At 44.4% G+C, this 23,521-nt stretch overlaps 1 protein-coding gene across 6 annotated transcripts in view; it reads left to right on the top strand.

Moving 5' to 3' along the window:
- The window catches only part of KLF12 (KLF transcription factor 12), a 233,455-nt gene that overhangs the window by 181,752 nt on the left and 28,182 nt on the right, over positions 1-23,521 (top strand). For all 6 annotated transcript variants that reach the window (XM_083737878.1, XM_083737875.1, XM_083737879.1 and 3 more), the window contains one exon: positions 22,582-22,739. In XM_083737878.1, the coding sequence (XP_083594004.1) occupies positions 22,582-22,739 (158 nt within the window). The remainder of the gene's footprint in view (positions 1-22,581; positions 22,740-23,521) is intronic.

The raw sequence follows: 23,521 nt of genomic DNA, 5'->3' as shown, positions 1-23,521 counted from the left end.
GTGGTGGGGTAAATAGGTGAATTGGTTGTATAAATGGGAACAGCAAATGATGCTGGTCTAGAGGAACATTCCTATCCCATCTGTCATCATGACATTCGTTTTTGTAATGTGCACAAATTTATATAGTCACTGAGTAAAACCTGCAAGAGAGCAGTAGTTTAGTGAGTGATAACTGCCCAGATTCCTTGCTCTTAATTTACAGAATTGACGTGGCCTGGCATTCAGCTGCAGATAGGAAAACATACTGAAACCATCTTCTGGATTTCAGTATATAACTCTTGGGCTCAACAAACTTGCACCTTGAAATTAAGGACACTGCTTTGCATGTTGGAATCAATGACTTCAGTGCCGTTTTATTGATGCTGAACACTGATCAGAGCTCCCCCCCCCCTTTCACCCATAGGTAGGCAATGTTCCTATTTCCTCCCTTGTTAAAAATTCTCACGTGATGAGAGTATTCTTGGGGAATCAGCAGGAATTGTGAGAGAATCCAAGGATGTCCATATTTAAATGAATCGCTTCATTTTTTTCAAAAAATGGGGTATAGCGATATGAATCACTTATATGGTAATACCGATTTGAGTCTTCCCGTGTATACGAACCAAAACCACACCACTGATGCATGAGAGAAAAGCACCAGAATACTCTGGGTTAACCTGAGGTACACTTAAAAATATCTGAAGACCAAGACACCTCACATTGGGGGTGAGGGCTCAAAACAGCCCCATAATTATTCACTGGCATGGAATGCTAAGACACACTAGGGGAGCTGTTGACATTTGGAATGTGGGTTAGGGCAGATATATTTTGCAGCCCTCATCCAAAACAGGAGATTCATTAAAAAAAACACTCTGGTGGGCATCAAAACAAAAGTGGTGGCTGGCTCCAGTGTCATTAACACTCTTCAATAGTGGTGTGCTGGATGGGCCAGGAACTCTCCCCCCAGTGTAACCACCACCCAGCTGAAATTTCTATAGGTAGACTCTTATGTTGGCTGACTCTCCCCTGTTGCGCATGTGCGGTATGTTTTTGACTGCATAAGTGAAAGCAGAGAAGGACTCAAATTGGCATTGGAAAGAATACCATTGCCATGTGGACTCCAGGGTGAAACTTAATTTTTGCAGATTTCTTCAATGAGGGGGTCTTAAAATACATATTTTGCAGTGTGGGGAATCAGATCTGCTATTATTTTTGTGATTGTACAACATTTAGCTTGACAAGTCTACGTTTGATTAAGCCTCAAATAAACTGCTCTCAGAAAACCAAAGGCTTTTAATTTTACCTTCTGAGAGTGTCAGCACATATAAAATATGTATAATATATCAATACAGGTGATAATATTAATACATAATATAACTGCAAGTACTTGGCAATCATTTTTAATGATCTCTATGCAATTTTACACACATTTTATTTACCACTAAATTTTATTAATTCTACCAAAATATCTTTTGAATTCCCAAGTTGTGTTACAACTTTCTACCACCCCTCATTTTTGAAATTTGAAAATTGGAAAAGTCAATATGGCCTCTGCTGTGGAGGGCTTCTTTTCAAACTTTCAGCCGTTCCATTTCACCGCCCCTCCCCACAGTTTCCCTCCCTGCCCCAAGCGATACCCCGGTTATTTATGTGTTTGCTACACATTTAGTTGAAAAGTTAACCTTAAATCTGTTTCAAACTGGTATCATTTTACTTTGAAAAGGCATTTAAAGGTAGTTTCTGTAAAGTATTCATCCCAGCGGGTTAATCTGTATCAAATGGCTTGTGTTGAGAACACAGTCGCAATATATAATTAGGTAGAATTTTGAGTGGAAATATTAGAGCAGTTATTAGAAGCGGTGAAGTGCAACATCACTGATTAGGATATAAAGAACAGTTGTGGAATGAGATTTCTTTGTCAGGGCAGTTGGCAACAGAGAGACTAGCGGGCAATACGATAAGAATTCCTGGGGTTGCAAGTAGTGATTGTAAATCTGAGCAAACAAAGGTCACAAAACCTGACCGCTTGTTCCTTATTGTTTTCTTTGTATGAATGGGAGCTCTTCAAATAAGATACGTTAAACAGAGGTGCACCAAATATCTTGCACACCCTCAATACCTCACCAAACTAATGGCCTTAATTTTGCTCCCCTCCATTCAGTCTCTTCTCTGCACCATTTTCCTTTCTCTTTGTCCTCAAAAGAAAGTCAATTAATCCACATTGTTTGGGGTACAAGCCACTGTGGAACCATCGTGAGAATTAAATGGCAGAAATTATGAACGAGCGAGGTTTCAGCCCTGTGAGGGCAAAGAAGGAAAACCATGACGTTCATTAGGGACAGTCTCTAGGCCATATATAAAATGTTTGCCACACTTCATCTCCTGCTTCCAGTTCTGGAATTAAAAGTATAGGATTTTCAGTATAGCCAGCTATGCGTGTGCTAATGGTGGCATGGGGAAATGAAGTCCCATCCGTTCACTCCAAACATGGCCTTAGATTGGCCCATCAAGCAGTAAAATCCAAGGTTATTTTGGAGAACACTGATTCATTGACCTGGTTTGCATGTAACACCAAGCCAAACCATGGATTAGTGTGAGGGTTCCCAGAATAGCGGTCATAGCCTTTTTGCCCTTCTTCCAGCCCCATGGTACGGCTGAGAGCTAAGCCGTGGTTTAGCTTAGTGTGTCATCTGAAGCCAGACTCAATGGTTTGTCTCCTTCAGATAAACCATGGTTAGTAAGCTGCAAGGTGCTTCTTGCCCAGAGATGGAAAGACAGCAAGATACCTATTAGGGTGGACTGGCAGATGAAATTATTGGACTATGCAGAGATGACAAGATTAACCAGGGAAATCAGAAATCAGGATGATCAAAACTTCAACAAGGAATGGAATAAATATATAATGTGCTTGAAAGACCACTGTAAACACTTGAACTCTTTGGCAGGATTTAAATAACTCTTGCAATGACACGTAGACTTTCGATACAATGGAGGATGATAAATTAGACAGATTCACAATATGCTGTTTAAAAAGTTAGTTAAAGAACCTACGGAGGGGAGGAGGGAAGTCTTGAGATTCGGAAGAATCTTGGGTAAAGTTTAACATTAGTGATAATACTATTTGTGTGAATCAATTTGTAGAAATTGAATAAAAAATATCCCCCCCCCAAAAAAAGAAAGAAACATTGGCTTGTGATTTGTCAGGAATGAGACAAACCATGGTTTGCCCAGGTTTGGGTGACATAGTAGGACAAACCCTGACTTGGCTCACAGCAACATAAGGACCATACGAAGCATATATGCATAAAACAGAGGCTGCTTTCACCTCAGCTCAGACAGAGGTGACATCGTTGGTTGCTTAAAGCAGGTGAGAGTGACAAATTTGCAAGCAAGTATCTCAGGCTATGCTTGGGGGGATCTGGGTTCAGATCCCTGCTCTGCCAGGATGTTCCCTGAATATAAATCCCCTGCCTCACAGGTGGCGGTAAAATGGTACAACCTAATGCATGCCACTTCAGGCTCCTTGGAGAACGCCTTGGCTGTCACTGTGAAAAGTCCATAAATATTGCAAAAATAACATTTACTGGACCTACGGAGGCAAAAGAGGCAGGGAGAGAGCTGTGTGGGTGTGCATACAAACAATACCAGGCAAAACTGGCACATTTTTAATTTTTTGTATTATTAAAAGGATTGTATTGTGCTTCAGTAGTGCTCACAATCACCAAAGGTCAGGAACAGTCAAGGCTAAATTGCTTGAACACAAAGGTAATAGAATTATCTCATTACACTGATCACCCATTTTCATTGCTAATCCAGTGTAGTTTAACTTTGCCCTCACCCCACCTTGCTCGCTCTCCCTGCAATAGCTGCAGCAAAATACAGGCTGACTGACTGGCTGGCTCCTGCGATTCATAGGTGTAAAAGAAAACTGATTGGCTGCTAGGCCCATTTTCGGAAAAGGCCTTCCTTGAACCAGATGCAACTGGAGAAAAGCAAGAACTGGCTCTAATTCTCCTGCAGACCACAGAATTTAGAATGGAGAGCACATTTCAGAAACACATCAAAATTCCCGCCATGCTCAGACAATGCCACCTAGTTTTGGCACAAGAACATAGTCTGAGAAGACTTTCTCTTTGAGAAAGAGGCAAGCATCATTGCCGTGTTGTGTAATATTTAGCCATTACTTTGTATTATGCCATGGCAAGACATTGTTTGGTCGTCACCCATAATATAATCTCTCTTTTTTAGAAAAAAATATTCATTTTTATTAAATTTTCCACTTTAACTATCCAATCAAATCACATTAAATATTCCAAATTACACATATACATATCAAATAATCCAAATATTCTGCCAAATTATAATTTTTTTTAAAACAGGACTTCCTTTGCTTCAAGTTCGGAGGGTTCTGATCATCTCATATCTCTATTGCTTTTCATAGTCATTTCTGATGGTTCCTCTAATTCTTCCTGTTATTAACCTTCCTTCTTTCACGGCCTCTGAATTGTTCCCACAAGCGAGTTGAAACAAGCAATGGTGTGTTTCTGTGTGGATTTTATGTCTATGATTCCCCTCTATAAGTTTGCAGCATCTCCTCACACGCTGGTGTCTCTCCCAAATCAGTCCATCCCACAATATAATCTCAGGGCTGGTTCATACTTTCTTAAGCATCAGCAGCCAGGTAGCACACATAGCGTAAGACAGACATGTCCAAGGCGTCGATCGCAATCGACTCGTCGATCCTGCAATGGATTCTGGTCGATCCTGACGAAGGCCTGGGGCACCTCCTCCCGCCACCCTCTCGGCCACTGGGCAGCCTCAGAGCGTGCACAGCCACAGCTGGAGCAACTCCACAGGCAGCATGGCAGCAAGCGCTCTGGCTGGCACTTTCACGGCCGTGATGCCAAGCCAGGTGGCCGGCCCCGGAAAGGCACGAGGCACCTGCCACACACACACACCCCTGCAAGTCGTAGCTTGCCGTAGCACATGTGGGCTGCACCACCCAGTCAGCTCAGGTGCCCAGTCAGCTTGCTGACCCAGAAAGGCACTTGGCGCCCACCTTTCCAGCTCCAGCCTAGTTGTGTTTACTCGAAAGTAAGCTGCCCCTCAGTTCTACATGGATGCTGAACTTTCCCCACCTTTCCATCTCCAGCCTAGCTGTGTTTACTGGAAAGTACACCCCCCCCCCCCACGTAGCTCTTCATCTGGTAAAGGGGGAATTGGACATTTCAGGGTGCATTGGCTTCCTGTGCGCCAAGGGCCCTGGGAGGGGGCTGGTGTGGGGGTAATAATTTGTTATTATTTTTATCATTATCATCCTCATTTATTATTTATACCCCGCCCATCTGGCTGGGTACCCCCAGCCAAAGATGATATGTTTAAGTTGAAGAATGACAATGAGAGAGTGTGGTAGATCACTGCCCGTTTTTGATATTGGATGGTAGATCTCACCCTGCTGGAACTCGGACATGGCTGACCTAAGAGATGCACAACTGTGGGTGGAGATAAATATTCTAAATTTGAATGTTCTGTTTGAATACACGTTTTGCTCATTGCAAGGCTTTTGTTTTCTGGACAGGGAAACATCCCAGTTCTACTACACTTAGAACAGGGGTCAGCAACATTTTTCAGCCGTGGGCCGGTCCACCGTCCCTCAGATCATGTGGTGGGACGGACTGTATTTTGAAGGGGGGGGGAGAACGAATTCCTAGGCCCCACAAATAACCCAGAGATGCATTTTAAATAAAAGCACACATTCTACTCATGGAAAAACACACTGATTCCCAGACTGTCCGCGGGCCGGATTGAGAAGGCGATTGAGCTGCATTCGGCCCACGGGCCTTAGGTTGCCTACCCCAGACTTAGAATGTATGCCTGTTGCTCCCTTTGTTGAAACACACTCACTCCTTAGCAGCAATTTGTATGAGGAGGGCCATTGACAAATGTGCTACCTCCCTCACCCAAATCACCACCAGAGGCTGGGAATCCCTATGTGATCATATCACCTCGTATGTTACTTTCTCCACAAGTGTACACTCATGGGATTGGTTTTAGTTGTCCTTTCCCGAACCTCTTCCAGCTCTACAATAGATTTGTGATTACATTCACACCATAGATCTGTATAACGGCATTATGATAGCTGCAATTTTATTTAAAATGTCTTTCCTGATGAGCCCTAACATGAAATTTACAATATTCACAGCTTCCGCACACTCAGTCAACACTTTCATGGAGCTATCTGTATCTTGTTCCTGGTCAATTCCCTGGCAGTTCAGACCACATATGCATATATGTGAAATTGGATTATTATTTTTTTTTACCTCATCGCTTTTGACTTGCTAACATCATATCACAGTTGCCATTTTGCTGCCAGTTCTCCCAGTTAGGAGAGGTTTTTGTGGAATCCCTTTTGATGGTAGCCACCATGAGCAATTTGGCACCTGCAAAGGGTTAACTGGCACTAGACCAGTTTTCCTGTTTTTCTTCCTGGAAGTAGATAAGGAAGATCTCCCTCCATCCGTGTTTTTGAAAAAGCTTGTTTTAAAAAGCCTCCTGTTAGAAATATTTGAGTCAATAATTATGGCCTGTTAGTGCATAGTTCCCTTTGCATGGAGATAATTTAGTATACTGGGTCTATCTAAAAGACTCTATTGTCTAGAGGCAGTTTCCTTGCCGTATGATGATGGCATTCTTGCTCCAGAGGAATATTTCCCTTGATGAGGAAGGAGCGCTGTCTTGAGTCAGGTATTCAAGGTTTGCTTTGTGAACTTACCCAGCTTGTGTAGTCTGAGAAAACCAGCCTTAAGAGTTTCTCTGTCTGCAGCTTTTAAGATAGGAACCCTAATTATAGTGCTTCATCTATATAGAATTAAGAGAATTTTTGTACTTAAAATGGTACCTTCCTTAATAAACATACATTTTATTCAGTAGTTTCTGTCCCTGCAGAATGTTCAGATTTCTTTCCAAATCAACAAGCCTTGTCCAAATGCTGAACACCTTAGATTTGATATACTGCAGGTGAGGACAGATAATAGATAGTAAATCCACTTGTATATAACAAAGAATATATATGTTGATAGACACCTGTCACAACAGTTGACTGCTAAATCTTGCGGTCGGCTGCCTTTGGCTTGGTAGTTGATACATTTGATTTATTAGTTTTGGCTGTTAGCGTAATTCTGCACGTCAGTTGCTTCTGATGTTTAAATATATTTTCGCAAAATCTTATTGGCAATTTCTTAAGACCTTCATCACATTAATAAACATGTGGCTATCCCACAGAGAATAATGAGGATATAAGCTTGTGTCAAGGAATGTCCCAATGTCTGCTTTGTTATGCATACAGTTAATTTATCTCATTTAAAAAAAATTATTCCCCTTGGTTGTAAAATTTAATTTGAAAAAACTCAAAAGGGTTTTGTTTGAATGTCGCTAGAAATTTTAATGAGGGGTACTAAAACTTCGCTAACTAAAATCAACTTTTTAAGTCAATGTGAGTTTGTAACGTTGGATTGGTTCACACATGCATGTGTGACCATCGCTTGACAGCTCATCGCGGAATATGTGAAATTAACTTCACTGATCAGCAGATGCGAAGTGAATAGTACGTTTCTTGTGCTTGTTCTCTGACTTTTCCATCTGCATACAAGCCATCATTTGATGCAATGCAGCCGTGGAGAGCATATGGCCCTGCATATGTCGATGGACTACAACTCTCCCAACAACTTTTATAGGTTCAAATTTACCACCTCTGATTTAATGTAAGTAAATAGCCCTTACATTCAGTAGCTTTGCCATTCCCTGTTACATGCATTATTCTTGGACAGCTGTCAATCTTAGATGCTTGAATCAGCCTTGCAGCTGATAGGAAATCATGGATTTGATAATAAATCCGGAACTTCATTTTCCAGTTCATTTTAGGTTTCCCCTTTTCTAGTCATTCTCTGACTTGGAGTAATAGCTATGAATAATATTTGTGACAGTTAACAGCTGCTCTCTAGTTGGGACTTAAGGCCTTATTAACATAAGAAAAAGGGAGTAAATAGAATGTTGTTCTGTCATAATTTGTTTAAATACAGTATGCATATGTATACCATATGCATATGCTATAACGCCATGCTGAAACACAAAATTCCAAGCTTCTGTTAAGATCCCTTCTATTACTTATTTTGCTTTTGTGGAATTGCAGTATAGAATAATAATAATAATAATAATAATAATAATAATAATAATAATAATAATAATTTATTATTTATACCCCGCCCATCTGGCTGGGCCTCCTCAGCCACTCTGGGCGGCTTCCATAGAAACCAAAAATACAGTAAAATATCACATGTTAAAAACTTCCCTGAACAGGGCTGCCTTAAGATGTCTTCTGAATGTCAGGTAGTTGTTTATCGCTTTGACATCTGCTGGAAGGGCGTTCCACAGGGCGGGCGCCACTACCGAGAATCACATTTGCACCCTTCACCCGCCCAAGTCTCAACCATTATTATTATTATTTATTAAATTTATATACCGCCCTTCGTCCGAAGATCTCAGGGCGGTTCACAAGATAAACATGCAAGATAGAAGCACAAATAAATAGCTAGAACAAAAACAAAAGAATACCCCCACATCCCTATTTGATCCGGCCATGTTTCTGCCACTATCTGAACAGTCCAGGGCAAATCTAAAAATTGCTCTTGCGCACACACAATTTTGACCATCATTCCCAGGTTTCCTTTTGAATAGCTGTGCTTACCATATGCCATTCCTTTCCAACAAAGTAAAACCAGAGTTCTCGTGGTTTTGTGCCATGTGTCAACTTTCGCCTTTGTGTCAAATGCAAGCGAGTCCGCTTGCGTTTTATTTATTCTAAGCAAAGTGTACAGTTTCATTTCAGCCTGGATTCAGCATCTTAACCCCAGGTCCTCACTGATCCTCTTAGGCCCCTTGTTTATTATTTGTTTCCGCCTGGTGTTTGTGTGTGTGTGTGTTTTAAAATCCTTTGTCTACCTACTCCAGAGCTTTATGTGTTGGGGATAAAGAATTCTTCTGATTGATCCTTAACGAGTCAACTGATAGCAAAAGGGAATGAATGTTCCTTTTCCCTTCCCTCTCCAACCTTTTAATCCTCACTTGGTTTCCACCCATCGCAGCATCTTTCTCCTTATGCGCAGGGATAGTCCGGTTCCTATTAGCAAAAAAAGCGCTGCAGTAATTTTTCCTCCCCTGTGCAGGTCAGTGAGGTCTGTATCTTGTAGAGAAAGCAGGAAGTGTGGAATTACCTTCAAGAAGGAAGAACAAAGGCCAAAGAGTTTATTACAGCTAGACAAATTTAAGGCTCTGGTGCCACCTAGAGCCAAAAAGTAATATTAACAAATTAAGAATACTGTTTGCAATCCCCACCCAACTGTGTGTACAGTGGTACGTTGGGTTAAGTACTTAATTCGTTCCGGAGGTCCGTACTTAACCTGAAACTGCTCTTAACCTGAAGCATATTTTAGCTAATGGGGCCTCCCACTGCTGCCGTGCCGCCGGAGCACGATTTCTGTTTTCATCCTGAAGCAAAGTTCTTAACCTGAAGCACTATTTCTGGGTTAGCTGAGTCTGTAACCTGAAGCGTATGTAACCCAAGGTACCACTGTATATGTACTTGCAACTCAGGGTAACTCTTCATGCAGCCAATGGTGGACTGTGGCCCACAAAATCATGGATATCTGGTCCCATTGCCTTTAATTATGAAATGTAAAGTTGGAAAACTTCTCATTAATGGGCAGCATTGCATCTTATTTTCCTGCAGAACCGTTTCAGTTTTCAGAGCACAGAAGGGACAACAAAATTATATTAAGCATTTTTTTAAAAATGTTTTCTAAAGTTGAAGGTTTTGGCACATTTCCTATATTTTTTATTTAAGTCCAGCACCAACAGGAACCTTGTGAACTATGTTTCCCATGGGTCCGAGCATCCCTGGGTGTTGCCAACAGAAGTTAGCTTCCCCTCATCTCCAAGGGTGTCAGGAACTTAGTTGAAAGAGGATCAAGAAAGCCCCTTTGCATAAGCACAGCCCACACTATTTTTTGGATCCAAGCCAACAGCTCTGTGTTCAGTGACAGAGAGCCAAAATAAATTCTAAAAATTAAGAAAGCAGAGGTTATACAGGATAAAGAGTAAATGTGTTTTCCTGTCCCCTGGGAGAGACGTTATCTCTTACAAAGAGCAGAAAATCTATGGGCCCTGCAGTGCAGCGTTGGCAAAGTTTGATTTGAAAACGATTTAATTCCATTGCATTCTCTTCCCTGTGGCAGAATATCATATCATATATCCCTCTAGCTTATATTCTTGATCATAGCTTAAGTTGTGCAACAGTGGAATTTTTCAAACTGCAAAACCCACGGTACAGAATCTCCTGAATTAAATTTATCGCATTAGTGATACACACACAGAAAGAGAGAGGCAGAATATAATTATGAGCGTGTTGAAGTTCTGAATTCCATTTTTTCTGCTCCAGCTTTGTTTTAACTCTCACGATAACGGTTGCCTATGATGCCAAAGAAAGGTTTTAATCATGTTTAAACAGGCATTAGTTGATCATAAGTGTCATTAATGGAATTGATTGCAATCCCATCTTGGGGGAAAGGTGGGGTATAAATATATTAAATAAATAAGTGGTCAGAATCCTGTGTCCTCTTGGGCTCTGACTACACATTATTCTTGAATGTGTGTCATGAAGCCTCATCTGCCTGCTTCCTTGCTGCAAGTTGGACCAGAAAAGAGTAGAAGGGAAAGTTGGGTGCTTATTTCTTTTACTTCTCTACTGCTTTGCTTCTCAATTCAGTCTCCCCATCCTCCGTTTCTCATATGTTCCAGACATATGTGTTTATTCTCATGCATATGTATCTGGGATCCCACAGGAGGAGAAAGAAACCAGAGGTAATTTATTGCAACAGAAGTTTTGTGAGCTGAGGTCAAATTTTAGAGCCCCTTCTTCTGTGGTCACAACTTCACTCTGAAGTGTCCCATCTCAATGCTGTCTCATGACACTTGTTCAGATGCAGTGGGCAGTCTGAGCATTAAGAAATCGATGAAAGTTCATTCACAGAGAACACCATTGCTGTGATCTGGAGGCTGAGTCAGATTTGTGAGTCAGTGTATCCTAGGAGGGAAGGTCAAGACAGGTGGGGACAGGTTAGGGTTTCCATAATCAGGAAAGGAAGAGTGAGTAGAAGGTCCTGGACCTGGGTGAACCTGACCCACAAGACTTGTTTGGAGTATTTGGTCTCTCAAAAGGCTATTCCAGAGTCCAGTCAGAGAGCCAGGAAGTGACGATTTAGCAATATAAATATAGTACAAGGGAATATTATTTTTTAATCTTCTGGGGCACATACCCTCCAACATTTCTCTGATGAAAATAGGGATGTCACATTCCATAATGATAGTTTTACTATTTACACCCCACACATCTTACTGTGTTACTTACGTTTCTGAGCACAATTCAAAGTGTTGGTTCTGACCTTTAAAGCCCTAAACGACCTTGGCCCAGTATACCTGAAGGAGCATCTCCACCCCCATCGTCCAGCCCGGACACTGAGGTCCAGCTCCGAGGGTCTTCTGGCAGTTCCCTCACTGCGAGAGGCCAAGTTACAGGGAACCAGGCAGAGGGCCTTCTCGGTGATGGCGCCTGCCCTGTGGAACACCCTCCCACCAGATGTCAAAGAGAACAACAACTACCAGACTTTTAGAAGACATCTGAAGGCAGCCCTGTTTAGGGAAGTTTTTAATGTTTGATAGTTTACTGTATTTTAATATTTTGTTGGGCGGGGTATAAATAATCATCATCATCATCATCATCATTAACATCATCATTTTTATTACTACTTGGTTGCCCCAGCCACTCTGGGCAGCTTCCAACATATATAAATACACAATAAAACATTAAAAACAAAAAACAAAAAAACCACTTCCCTATACAGGATTGCCTTCAGACGGCCCTGGGTTTGGTTAACTCCAAACCCTCCAACATTTCTCCAGTGAAAATAGGGACATCCTAAGGAAAAGTGGGACATTCTGGGATCAAATCAGAAACCGGGACGGCTTCACTAAATCAGGGGCATCCCTGGAAAATATCCAGATTATCTAGAATCTTAAAAGAGTGGCGAGGTGGCTTGGAATGTCCTACAAAAGACATTATTACCCAATTGTCCCTCAGGGCTTCCCGCACCTGCTCCAAATGAAATTGAAAGGAGCCTTCCTGTGGGAGGAGAGTCCAGGTACATTTTTTGCCAGACGTAAATCAAAGCGTTCAAGGTCCTTTTGAGGTGGCTTTTATATGAAACCAAGAAAGGTTCCCAATAACAGTTTACTCTGCCTTATTTATATTTCCCTCATCGTGTAATAAAAAGAGAGCAAATTATTTATGCCCTGATTAAGAGCAAGATAGTTAACTCATAATTCTTGTGCTGCTTCATAAATTAAGCCTTCATTGCAAACGAAGCACGGTTAATCGTCATCATGAGACAGAGAAAAGCCAGCCGTTTTGGATTCTGCTGAGAGCTGCCTCTGCATCTGCCAGGACTGCTCCAAAAATTTTGTTGTCTGATGCGGACCAAAAAATGGCGCATGCCCATCCCTGCCAAACTGAAGCGTGTAATATTTTAGCCTATTTGAATCCCTGGGGCAGAAATTCTCACAACTCTCTCCTCTCGGGCAATGAAATAGCAATAATAATAAGTGAAACAATCAACACTTTGCAGATCTCTTGACTCCTAAAATCAGTCACGTCTTTACCCCTCCCTTTCATAGCCAAACCAGAATGAAGAGAAACTATCCACATTTCTCCAGCTTGGATAATTTAAATAGGACACCAAATAATAACTTTTGGCACAAAATTTGGATTACTTTGATGCAGGATGTTGATTGATTTTTTTTTAAGCCCACAAAACATAGAGGGACCTTTCTCTATGAGTTGTTTGTGGCCTAAATGCTCTTTTTAAAGCAACGTTTCCTTTGCCCAATCACATGCGGGTACGTGTAAAATCGCCTCAGGTGACCAGGTAAGGTGGCTGTTTTCAAGCCTGCCCTTTAGCTTACCCAATTAGCTGGTCTTTCTTTTATTGCCAGCCACAACCCTTTTGCATTTTGCCTCTCAGCCCTTCCTGGTGTGTGTTCTGCTATGATCTGAAGTTGCATTAGTGGTTAGTCTGTCTGGCCAAAGCTCGCTCCTGAGAGTTCTGTAAGGCAAAATGGGGGCAGCATCTATTAGGAAGTGCTTTGGGCGTCATGAAATCCTGCCTTTGCCCGGGGTTGATGACCTAACCCTTGATATATTTTTCAGCTTGGTAGTTCTGTACCCTGCTCCACTGCAGTACATGAAATTATCGAACCAAGTCTAGGGTTCCAGCTTCGTCGTTCCAGGGTTCTATGATCTTGGAGGCAAACCAGGGGTGATAATAAATTCTCCTTAGTTAAGAATTTGGAACCTTGGCTATATGTCTACTATGCCTAAAAACGAGCTTTTAGTTCAGTTCTGTGCTGTTGTGGCACATAGATCAGTGAGAATTTGTAGCTTGTGGTGTACCTTGCTCAGTATATCAAAATCAATGAACACAATGTTATGGGAGTAGGATGTTATTGCAATTGCAGACATAGGCTTCTGCCTGTAATTCCCCAGTACCAGACAAAGGTGGATTGCTTTTTCCTCCCTGTTGGTCACTCCAACTGAAATAAAAGCTCATTTTTAGGCATAGTAGGCCTATAGCCAAGGTTACAAATTCTCCAAACTAAGGCTGTGTCATTTATTATCACCCACTCCAGGAGTGACCAACCAGGAGAAAGAGGCAGCCTGCCTGGGCGTAGGCAGGGAGGCTGACAGAGCCCAACAAGTTCCAGTTGAGCTCCTTCTCGAGCTCAGATTGCCTACGCCTTTGCCATCTGCAGGCACTCTGAGCTGGGGTTACATCATTGCTCCCTGGCCACCACAATGTATTGCCAGCTCAAAAGGTCTGAAATCGGTACCTCGATTTGAACCAGTGTCAGACAACATTGCACAGCTCTAACAAGGGACGTGGGTGGCGCTGTGGGTTAAACCACAGAGCCTAGGACTTGTCGATCAGAAGGTCAGCGGTTCGAATCCCCACGACGGGGTGAGCTCCGGTTGCTCGGTCCCTGCTCCTGCCAACCTAGCAGTTTGAAAGCACGTCAAAGTGCAAGTAGATAAATAGGTACCGCTCCAGCGGGAAGGTAAACGGCGTTTCCGTGCGCTGCTCTGGTTCGCCAGAAGCGGCTTAGTCATGCTAGCCACATGACCCAGAAGCTGTACGCCGGCTCCCTCGGCCAATAAAGCGAGATGAGCGCCACAACCCCATAGTCGTCCGCGACTGTACCTAACGCTCAGGGGTCCCTTTACCTTTACCTACCTACTCCTTCAGCTTCCAACACCTCCTCTTCCGAGGCTTCTACTTCTTCTCCCTCTGACTACTCATTGTTGTCCCACCACCACTCCCCGGGGTCTGAGCCTTCTTCCCCTGGAGATTCCCCAACTGGTACCTCCCACCATTCCTCTGCGTCCAGCCAGTCCATGACACCAGGCAATACTGAGCTTAATGGACCAATAGGTCTGATTCAGTATAAGGCAACTTCTGATGTTCTTACGTTCCAAGGCGTTCAGGATAGGTTGTGGGGCACAGGCAGCATCTATCTCACTGCCTAGTGGCAGGGTTGGCTGAAGGGAGGGCCTCTGACCACACACACCCCCGGGAGGCTTTTGGGGGGTTGCAGGTAACTGCCGTAGGGAGGAGAGGACGAGGAAACCTTGCTTTCCACGAACCACCTTATCTTTGACAGAAAGGGAAAGATAACATTGCCAGTCTGTTTGAAGCCACTTTTGGGTTGCTCGTTTTGAAGATCTCTGACTCCACCTAGCGGCTAAATGTACATCTTCAGTTTTGCAAGAAAGCCATTTATTCATTGAGGGTGGCAACTGCAAAACGCTGTGCCCAGGCACACTAGTATGCCATTAGAAGGGCTAAGGGGTGTATTCAGCGTGTTGCGGGAAGACCACTGTGTTGAATGGAGTTCTGAATAAGAGCATAGTGAAGCATTGCTCCATCCCCGAGCCAGGATTTGGGCAGTGACATCATTATGGAGGGAGACACTGCAGTTCATAGAATCATAGAGTTGGAAGAGATCCCAAAGGGTCATCGAGTCCAAACCCCTTGCAATGCAGAAATCTCAACACACAGTCCCCCATCCAATTTGAAACCATACCGGACCCTGCTTAGCTTCTGCAAGTGTGCTAGCAGTTTCACTGCTGAACCACAGGGGCCACAGCCTAGGAAGCAGTCCCATCCTTGAGTCCCAGCTGATAGGACAAGGGGAAGCGGAGGGTGCTATCCTGGTGTTGCAAAGAGGAAATATCTACATCTGTTGTGACCGTCATAGTGAGTTCTACTTCTGATGTTAGTCCAGAAACAAGTTATACACAAGGCATCAAATGATTTGGGGAACCTAGTTTAGTTGTTAGGTATAGTTCAGTTGGTAGAACATCTCCGGGTTGTGGGTTTGAGCCCCACGTTGGACAAAAGAGTCCTGTGGGGCAGGGGGTTGGACTAGATGACCCCTTGTGCTCCCTTACAACTCCACGACTCATATCTAAACATTATGGGTTTTTTATCAGTTGACTTCAGCATTTATCTCTAGACATAATCCCCTTTTATGTAGACCTCTTTAACATTAGAAAGGTGTTAAATGTATCACAGTGCATACCAAAGATAACAATTTTAGATAACCTAATACTTGTGGACATAAAAGTTATTCTGTCTTGGTTTGTCCCAGTAAAGCATAAATGGTTACCACATTTCTAGTATACTAACTTGTAGAGTTGATCTCGCCCAGCCTGATTTGTTGCTAAGCTACAGGTTTGCTTATTGATGTTATATTTCAAACTTCCTCCATCACTCCTCCCCTGATACGTTCTCAATTTTCTCCTGTGCTTTTATTTCTTTATTTTTACAACTTAACATTTTGGCAACAAACAACAAATGCTCCACTACTTCTCTGTAGCCCTTTCTAATTCACCCTTTCCGTATTGTGAATAACATCTAATAATTGGACTGTGTTTAATTCAAACCATTGTGGGAAAGGAAGGCCAGCCCTGGGCTGCTGCTTCCTGTTCGGCTAGATTGTGTGCCCCCTTTCAGCAATATTATATGAATGGCATTTATCATTAGCTACACTGAAAAGGACAGGAGAAGCAGGGGCTGTAACACAGTGATCACATAGTAGCTGCGTGTGATAGCACTGCAAAAAAAGGAAAACCTTTCTGGTTGGAGGTAATAACTATAAAGCGAATTACCAGATATCATGTGCAGTAACGCTATCTAAAGTTGCCAAGGGAAGAAATCACTCATAAACAGAAAGCATTCCCCAAGGTTTGTAACTCTTTAACTCATGCAAGGAACAAATGAATTGATCAAACTGACAAATTTGATTAGAATAAGGCTGGAAATATTGGGAAATCGTGCGGCTTCTGCTGAAACCAACAGGACTCGCTTCCCTCCTCCTCTTCCTCCTCCTCCTCATTTTTTCCCTTAATGGTAAAGGGACCCCTGACCATTAGGTCCAGTCGCAAACGACTCTGGGGTTGCAGCGCTCATCTCGCTTTATTGGCTGAGGGAGCCGGCGTACAGCTTCCGGGTCATGTGGCCATCATGACTAAGCCGCTTCTGGCAAACCAGAGCAGCACACGGAAATGCTGTTTACCTTCCCGCTGGAGCGGTATCTATTTTATCTACTTGCACTTTAATGTGCTTTTGAACTGCTAGGTTGGCAGGAGCTGGGACCGAGCAACGGGAGCTCACCCCATCGCGGGGATTCGAACCGCCGACCTTCTGATCGGCAAGTCCTAGGCTCTGTGGTTTAACCCACAGCGCCACCCATGTCCCATTTTTTCCCTTAGTTCCTAGCAAATGAAAACAAGCGGTGGCAACCCACTGCCATTTAGGAATTCATTTGTCTTTTTTGAAACTTTTACGCTACCTATTTTTCTTAAGAAATTCAAGGTGCTGAACAGTGAACTGACAGCTGTGATTAAAAAATAGCCACCAGTGAAGTGGAGCAGCAGCTGGGGTACCCTCAGTGCCATGACATCAGCATATTTCATCCAGATGTGATCCCACCCACTGGCTCCCCCTCCCAGCATTGAACAGGATGCGTGCAAAGAGAACCGTTGGTGTTTCCAACTGCGAGGAAGCCTACTGCTTAGTGGGTAGATGTTTGCGGGTGGAGTCAGCAACATTGCGCAGGCACAATCCTGTCCCCTTTTTCGTGTTTCTGGTGCAAAGATGGGAAAGGCTCGTGGCCCTCCAGATTTTGTAGGACTACAGTTCACATCATCTGTGTCCACTGCCCACGCTGGCTGGAGTTTATTAGAGTTCTTTCTTTATTATTATGGAGGGAACGGGTAGCGCTGTGGTCTAAACCACTGAGCCTCTTGGGCTTGCCGATCAGAAGGTCAGCGGTTCAAATCCACGTGATGGGGTGAGCTCCCGTTGCTCTGTCCCAGATCCTGCCAACCTAGCATGCCAGTGCAAGTAGATAACTAGGTACCACTGCGGTGGGAAGGTAAACGCCATTGCCGTACGCTCAGGCACTCATCCCAATGGACCAGAAGCGGTTTAGTCATGCTGGCCACATGACCTGGAAAGCTATCTGTGGACAAACGCCGGCTCCCTCGTCCTGAAAGCGAGATGAGCGCCGCAACCTCATAGTTGCCTTTGACTGGACTTAACCATTCAGGGGTCCTTTACCTTTTACCTTATTATTTACATTTGATCCTTCCGCCTGAAGAAACCTGGGGCGGCAAACACATTCACAATTCAGAAGCAAAACAACCCAAAACAATTAATGACATTTTAAAAGCAGTTGCAATTAAAGCATTATTTCAGCTAGTCCAGAAGGCAACGGGTTCTCAGTCCCTGAATTCGTGTTTGCATGGAAGGAGCACATGAAGACTGATCTGCTTCTAGCTTTAGTATAATCCGATTTGTCATTTCGACAAAATTCATTTGTTATTTGCATGAATCAACCTCTTACTAATCCCTTAACTAAGTGAGAAGTGTCTTAGAATTAGTGAAATAGTTCTTGTTTGAATCTTACATGACTAGGCATGAACAAGATTCTTGCATGAACAGGCATGTAGTATTAGGTATTATTTCCTTTTAAGGAGTTGGCTGTTCCCCCCTGTTTTCCTTTATATCTTAACGTCGCTTTCACTCATAAAATATTGGATCTCCGGAAACCCTACAGCTAATTGTTTTCTTACCCATCTTTTCTCAAAATACAATGGCCTGAGTATTTGAGCTGAACTACTGGGTTTATATTAGCCACCCATCTCGGCTATTAAATGCTCACCCAGATTTTAATATATGGTGTTGCTTGAAGGGGGGGGAAAGAAATTCATGCATTGGTTTATCTTGTGAGCAGCCTCCAGAGCAGACCTGCACAACTTGTGATCTGTTGAGCCGAACTCAGTTCACCAGACAATGTGATACCCTTCCTACCCGTTTTTGCTGTCCCAGGTAGATAGCAGAAACAGGTTAGGGATGGCTGGTACACTAAGCTTGATTCCATGGGTCACATGTTGTGCAAGACTTCTGTGGGAAAAGGGAGTTTCTAGCTACACAAAAATAAGTGTCCTATCTCGTTGAACTTTATGAACAGATACAGATAGGTAGCCGTGTTGGTCTGCCATAGTCAAAACAAAATAAAAAAATTCTTTCCAGTAGCACCTTAAAGACCAACTAAGTTAGTCTGCTGCTGCATCGTGAGCGTTTGGAGTGTAAAGCCTCTCCCTCCTCAGGCTAATTCCATCTGGCCTAGGGGGCGGGGCCCAGGCTCACCTCCATGATAGTTTTAAGGACACGGGTGCTGCTGCAGCAAATGCTAAAGATGTTTTATATATTTTAAGGTTTTTAAACGTGTTTTTATTGCTTATTTTGTTGTACCACCGTGAATGGTGGTTTTTATCTATGTATTTTTGTTTCGTTTCATCTTGTTTTGTTTTGGGGTGGGATATTAGTGGGGTGGGGATTGATTTTGTTTGGCATAATTGTTTTTGGTTGTTTTGTTTTTCTATTTGTAAATGGAGGTTAGTTTGAGGCTTGGGATCGCTACTGTGGAGGGGCGAGGGAGGTATGGCAGTGGGGGCAGATGTTATAGGCGAAGGGGATCGAGATACGGACATGCTCGTACCCCTTCCAATCTGCGCCCCATCCCGAGAGACGAGGGTAGGGTGAGCAAGGATTACTCACCTCCGTCACTGGTGTTGTGCAATGCCAGGTCTATAGGCAACAAAACCGCCACCCTGCGAGATTTCTTTACCTCGCAGGGGGTCGACCTGGCTTGTGTGACGGAGACCTGGGTGCGCGAAGGGGTAACTGTTACCTTACGAGAGATGGCGCCCCCGGGTTTCTCCGTCCTCCACCAGTCACGGACTGTGGGCCGGGGGGGAGGGGTGGCATTATTAATCCGGGAAGATTGTTCTTTCAGGGCTCTACCATCGCCATCAATCCCTGGCATTGAATGTGTTGGCCTAGTGTGGGGCTCCGAGGAGAGCTTGGCTGTCTGGCTGGTGTACCGGCCACCTAGCGCACCAGCAGCCACCCTGTCAGGCCTGCTGGAGGCGGTGGCCGGCTGGGCCTTGGAGTTCCCTAACCTATTGGTATTGGGAGACTTCAACTTCCATGCTGATGCCACTCCCTCCTCACAGGCTCTGGACCTGGTGTCTTCCATGGCGACACTAGGGCTCTCCCAGTTTGTTTCGGGCCCCACACATCAAGCAGGCCACACGCTGGATTTGATCTTTGGCGCCGGTATAGATGTGATCATGTCTCCTTCGATGAAGGTGCCATGGTCTGATCACTACGCTCTGAAAGCCAGGATTGACTTTCCACCCCCACCCTGCTTAGGTGGCGAGCCGATTTGGGCTCGCCCGCAGAGGCTGATGGACCCTGATAGATTCCGTCAAGCCTTGCAGGACCTTGCTCCCCCTGGTGACTCATTGACTGAGCTTGTTGAGGGCTGGAATACCCAGCTCCTGGCAGCCATCGATGAGATCGCGCCTAAGCGCCCTCTGCGACCCCGCAGAAACTGGGCTCCCTGGTTTACCGAGGAGCTTCGGAAAATGAAGCGGGACCTCAGACGGCTAGAGCGAGTATGGCGGGGTGCCCGTGACGGAGCCTCAAGAACATCTTATAGGGCTTTTATGAAAACCTATGAGATGGCAGTGAAGGCCGCTAAGAAGTCTTACTTCTCGGCCTCCATTGCATCCGCTAGCTCTCGCCCGGCACAATTATTTAGTATAATTCGGTCTTTAACGTCCCTTGAAGGACAGCCAAATTTAAATAACAATCTGACACACAGCTGTGAGGCATTTGCGAGCTTTTTTGCGGAGAAGGTCCTGTTGCTCCGCCATGACTTCCCTGCCAATTTGGATACAATAAAGGAACTGGAGGCCCCTCGACTGTCCTCGGGTCCAGTATTGGACCACTTTGACCGGATATCTCCAGCCGATGTGGACAGACTCCTCCGAGCTGGAAAGCGCACCACCTGTCCTCTTGACCCGTGCCCGTCATGGCTGATTAGAGCGTGTGCAGACGAGGTGCGGGCCCCCCTGGGGGATATCATCAATTTGTCCCTTGGCACCGGGATATTCCCAGGGGAACTGAAGGAGGCAGTGGTGTGTCCGCTCTTAAAGAAAACATCATTAGATCCTTTAGATCTATCCAATTACCGCCCGGTTTCGAATCCTCCATTCCTGGGTAAGGTGATTGAGAGAGCGGTTGCTGAACAGCTTGGTAGGTTTCTGGATGAAACATCTGCTCTGGATCCATTCCAGTCCGGCTTCCGTGCTGGTCATGGGACCGAGACGGCTCTGGTCGCCCTAACAGATGATCTCCGCAGGCAGCTGGATCGAGGCGGGTCGGGGCTGCTGATTCTTCTAGATCTGTCAGCAGCCTTCGACATGGTCGATCACGAACTCCTGGACCACCGCCTTGCCGACGTGGGAATCCAGGGCACAGTCCTTCAATGGCTGCGCTCATTTCTCTCTGGTCGGGGACAGAGGGTGGCGCTTGGGGGGGAATTGTCATCGCGCCACTCCTTGGTGTGTGGAGTGCCTCAGGGTGCGATTCTCTCCCCGATGCTTTTTAACATCTTTATGCGCCCCCTCGCCCAGCTTGTCCGGAGTTTTGGGCTGGGCTGCCATCAGTATGCTGATGACACCCAACTCTATCTGTTGATATCCATCAACAGATGGATGGCCATCCTGACTCGGCCCCAGACACACTGGCAAGATGTCTGGAAGCTGTGGCTGGATGGTTACGTGGGAGCCGGTTGAAGTTAAATCCTTCGAAGACAGAGGTCCTCTGGCTGGGGCGGGACGATATGGGATTGAGGGGGCAACTCCCATCTCTTGCGGGGGTCCAATTAGTGCCAGCACCATCCGTTAACAGTTTGGGTGTAATCTTCGATACCTCCCTCTCTATGGAGGCGCGGCGCAGATTACAGCTATAACAAAGGCGGCATTTTTTCATCTCCGCCAAGCTAAGCAGTTGGCCCCTTATCTCTCTCGCCCTGACCTAGCCACTGTGATCCATGCGACGGTCACCTCCAGACTGGACTATTGTAACTTGCTCTATGTGTGGCTGCCCTTGAGACTGACCCAGAAACTCCAGCGGGTGCAGAATGCCGCGGCGAGACTCCTTATGGGGTCTTCGCTGCGAGATCACATTCATCCAGTACTATACCAGCTGCACTGGCTCCCGGTGGAGTACAGGATCAGGTTTAAGGTGCTGGTTTTAACCTTTAAAGCCCTATACGGCCTAGGACCCTCGTACCTACGGGACCGCCTCTCCTGGTATGCCCCACAGAGAAACCTACGGTCTGCAAATAATAATACCCTCAAGGTCCCAGGCCTCAGAGAGGTTAGGCTGGCCTCAACTAGAGCCAGGGCCTTCTCGGCCGCGGCTCCAATCTGGTGGAACGCTCTGTCACAAGAGACTAGGGCCCTGCGGGACCTGACATCTTTCCGCAGGGCCTGCAAGACAGAGTTGTTCCACCAGGCCTTTGGTCAGGGTGCAGTCTGACCCCCTCCTCTGGCAACCTGTACAGAATCTTGTTTAATCGGTTGCCATTAATTTGATTTTAATTAATTTTTATAATGAAATATTTTGAATGTGTGACTATTTGATTGTTTGATTATTTGATTATTGTTAGCCGCCCTGAGCCCGGCTTCGGCTGGGGAGGGCGGGATATAAATAATAATAATTATTATTATTATTATTATTATTATTATTAGTTCTAGGTATGAGCTTTCGTGTGCATGCACACCAAAGCTCATACCTAGAACTAACTTAGTTGGTCTTTAAGGTGCTACTGGAAGGAATTTTTTTATGAGCAGAGATATGGTAAGGAAAAAAAGGTTGTGTTTTGAAACCAGTCTTTAACTATCAACATTTTGGAGATAATTCCTGTGATTTTCAATTAAAGAACAAAAGCTCTTTTATTTGCAGCAAAGGGCACAGATGGTCATTAACCTGCTGCTTTTTTTCTTTTGCCTTGCAGTTCAATTTCGCCGTTTAGTATTGAGAGCACAAGGCGCCAGAGAAGGTCCGAATCGCCTGACTCTAGAAAGCGTCGCATCCACAGATGTGATTTTGAAGGGTGCAACAAGGTGTACACGAAAAGCTCCCACCTCAAGGCTCACCGAAGGACGCACACAGGTACGGGTTTTGCCAAAGGTTTTCGCTGTATGGACAGTGTGAGCAGCAGTGTCTCTCAGCGGGCACGTTCTATTTTTGACATGATGAAAGTGCACAGTAAACATGAATGAGCTTTCACCACTGTGTAATAAACAGTAATTATTTTCAACATATAGCCTTGGGGGTTATTAAGCTTCCCAGCATCATGTGATTTTAGAATCAGAGGTTTTCCTTCCATGTGGGCACACCTCTGTTGTTCCTCTTCTTTCTCAGTGAAGGTCAAACTCTGAAAAATCAGAAGTATTATTTTTGCCCTAGGCCCTCCAGATGTTTTGAGACTACAGTTCCCATCATTCCTGACCACTGGTTCTGCTAGCTAGGGATCATGGGAGTTGTAGGCCAAAAACATCTGGAGGGCCGAGGCTGAGGAAGCCTGCTTTAGATCATTAGGGGAAGAGAAGTTAGGGTGTAACTGTGAATGGGGGAGGAATTAACTCAGTTTTCATTTTAATGTGAACCTCCCTGATTCACATTTCCTAAACCAGTATGTGATCTGAAATGAGGTCATCCTTCAAAATTTGTAAAAAAAATCCTTCAAAGTTTTGCAATGTAGTTCTCCAACCACAATGAAAAACATACAAAATAAAAGGCTTATATTAGGGCGAAATGCACACAAATATGCTTGTATTGGTGAAAATAAGCAGCTATCTTATTTTTAAAAGACATCTGAAGGCAGCCCTGTTTAGGGAAGTTTTTAATATTTAATGCTGTATTGTTTTTAACACTCGATTGGGAGTCGCCCA

Source organism: Podarcis gaigeae (assembly GCF_964106915.1).
Source record: "Podarcis gaigeae genome assembly, chromosome: 4".
Taxonomy (NCBI): domain Eukaryota; kingdom Metazoa; phylum Chordata; class Lepidosauria; order Squamata; family Lacertidae; genus Podarcis; species Podarcis gaigeae.
Note: the sequence above shows the minus strand (reverse complement) of the source record. Positions and strands in the feature narration are given on the sequence as shown.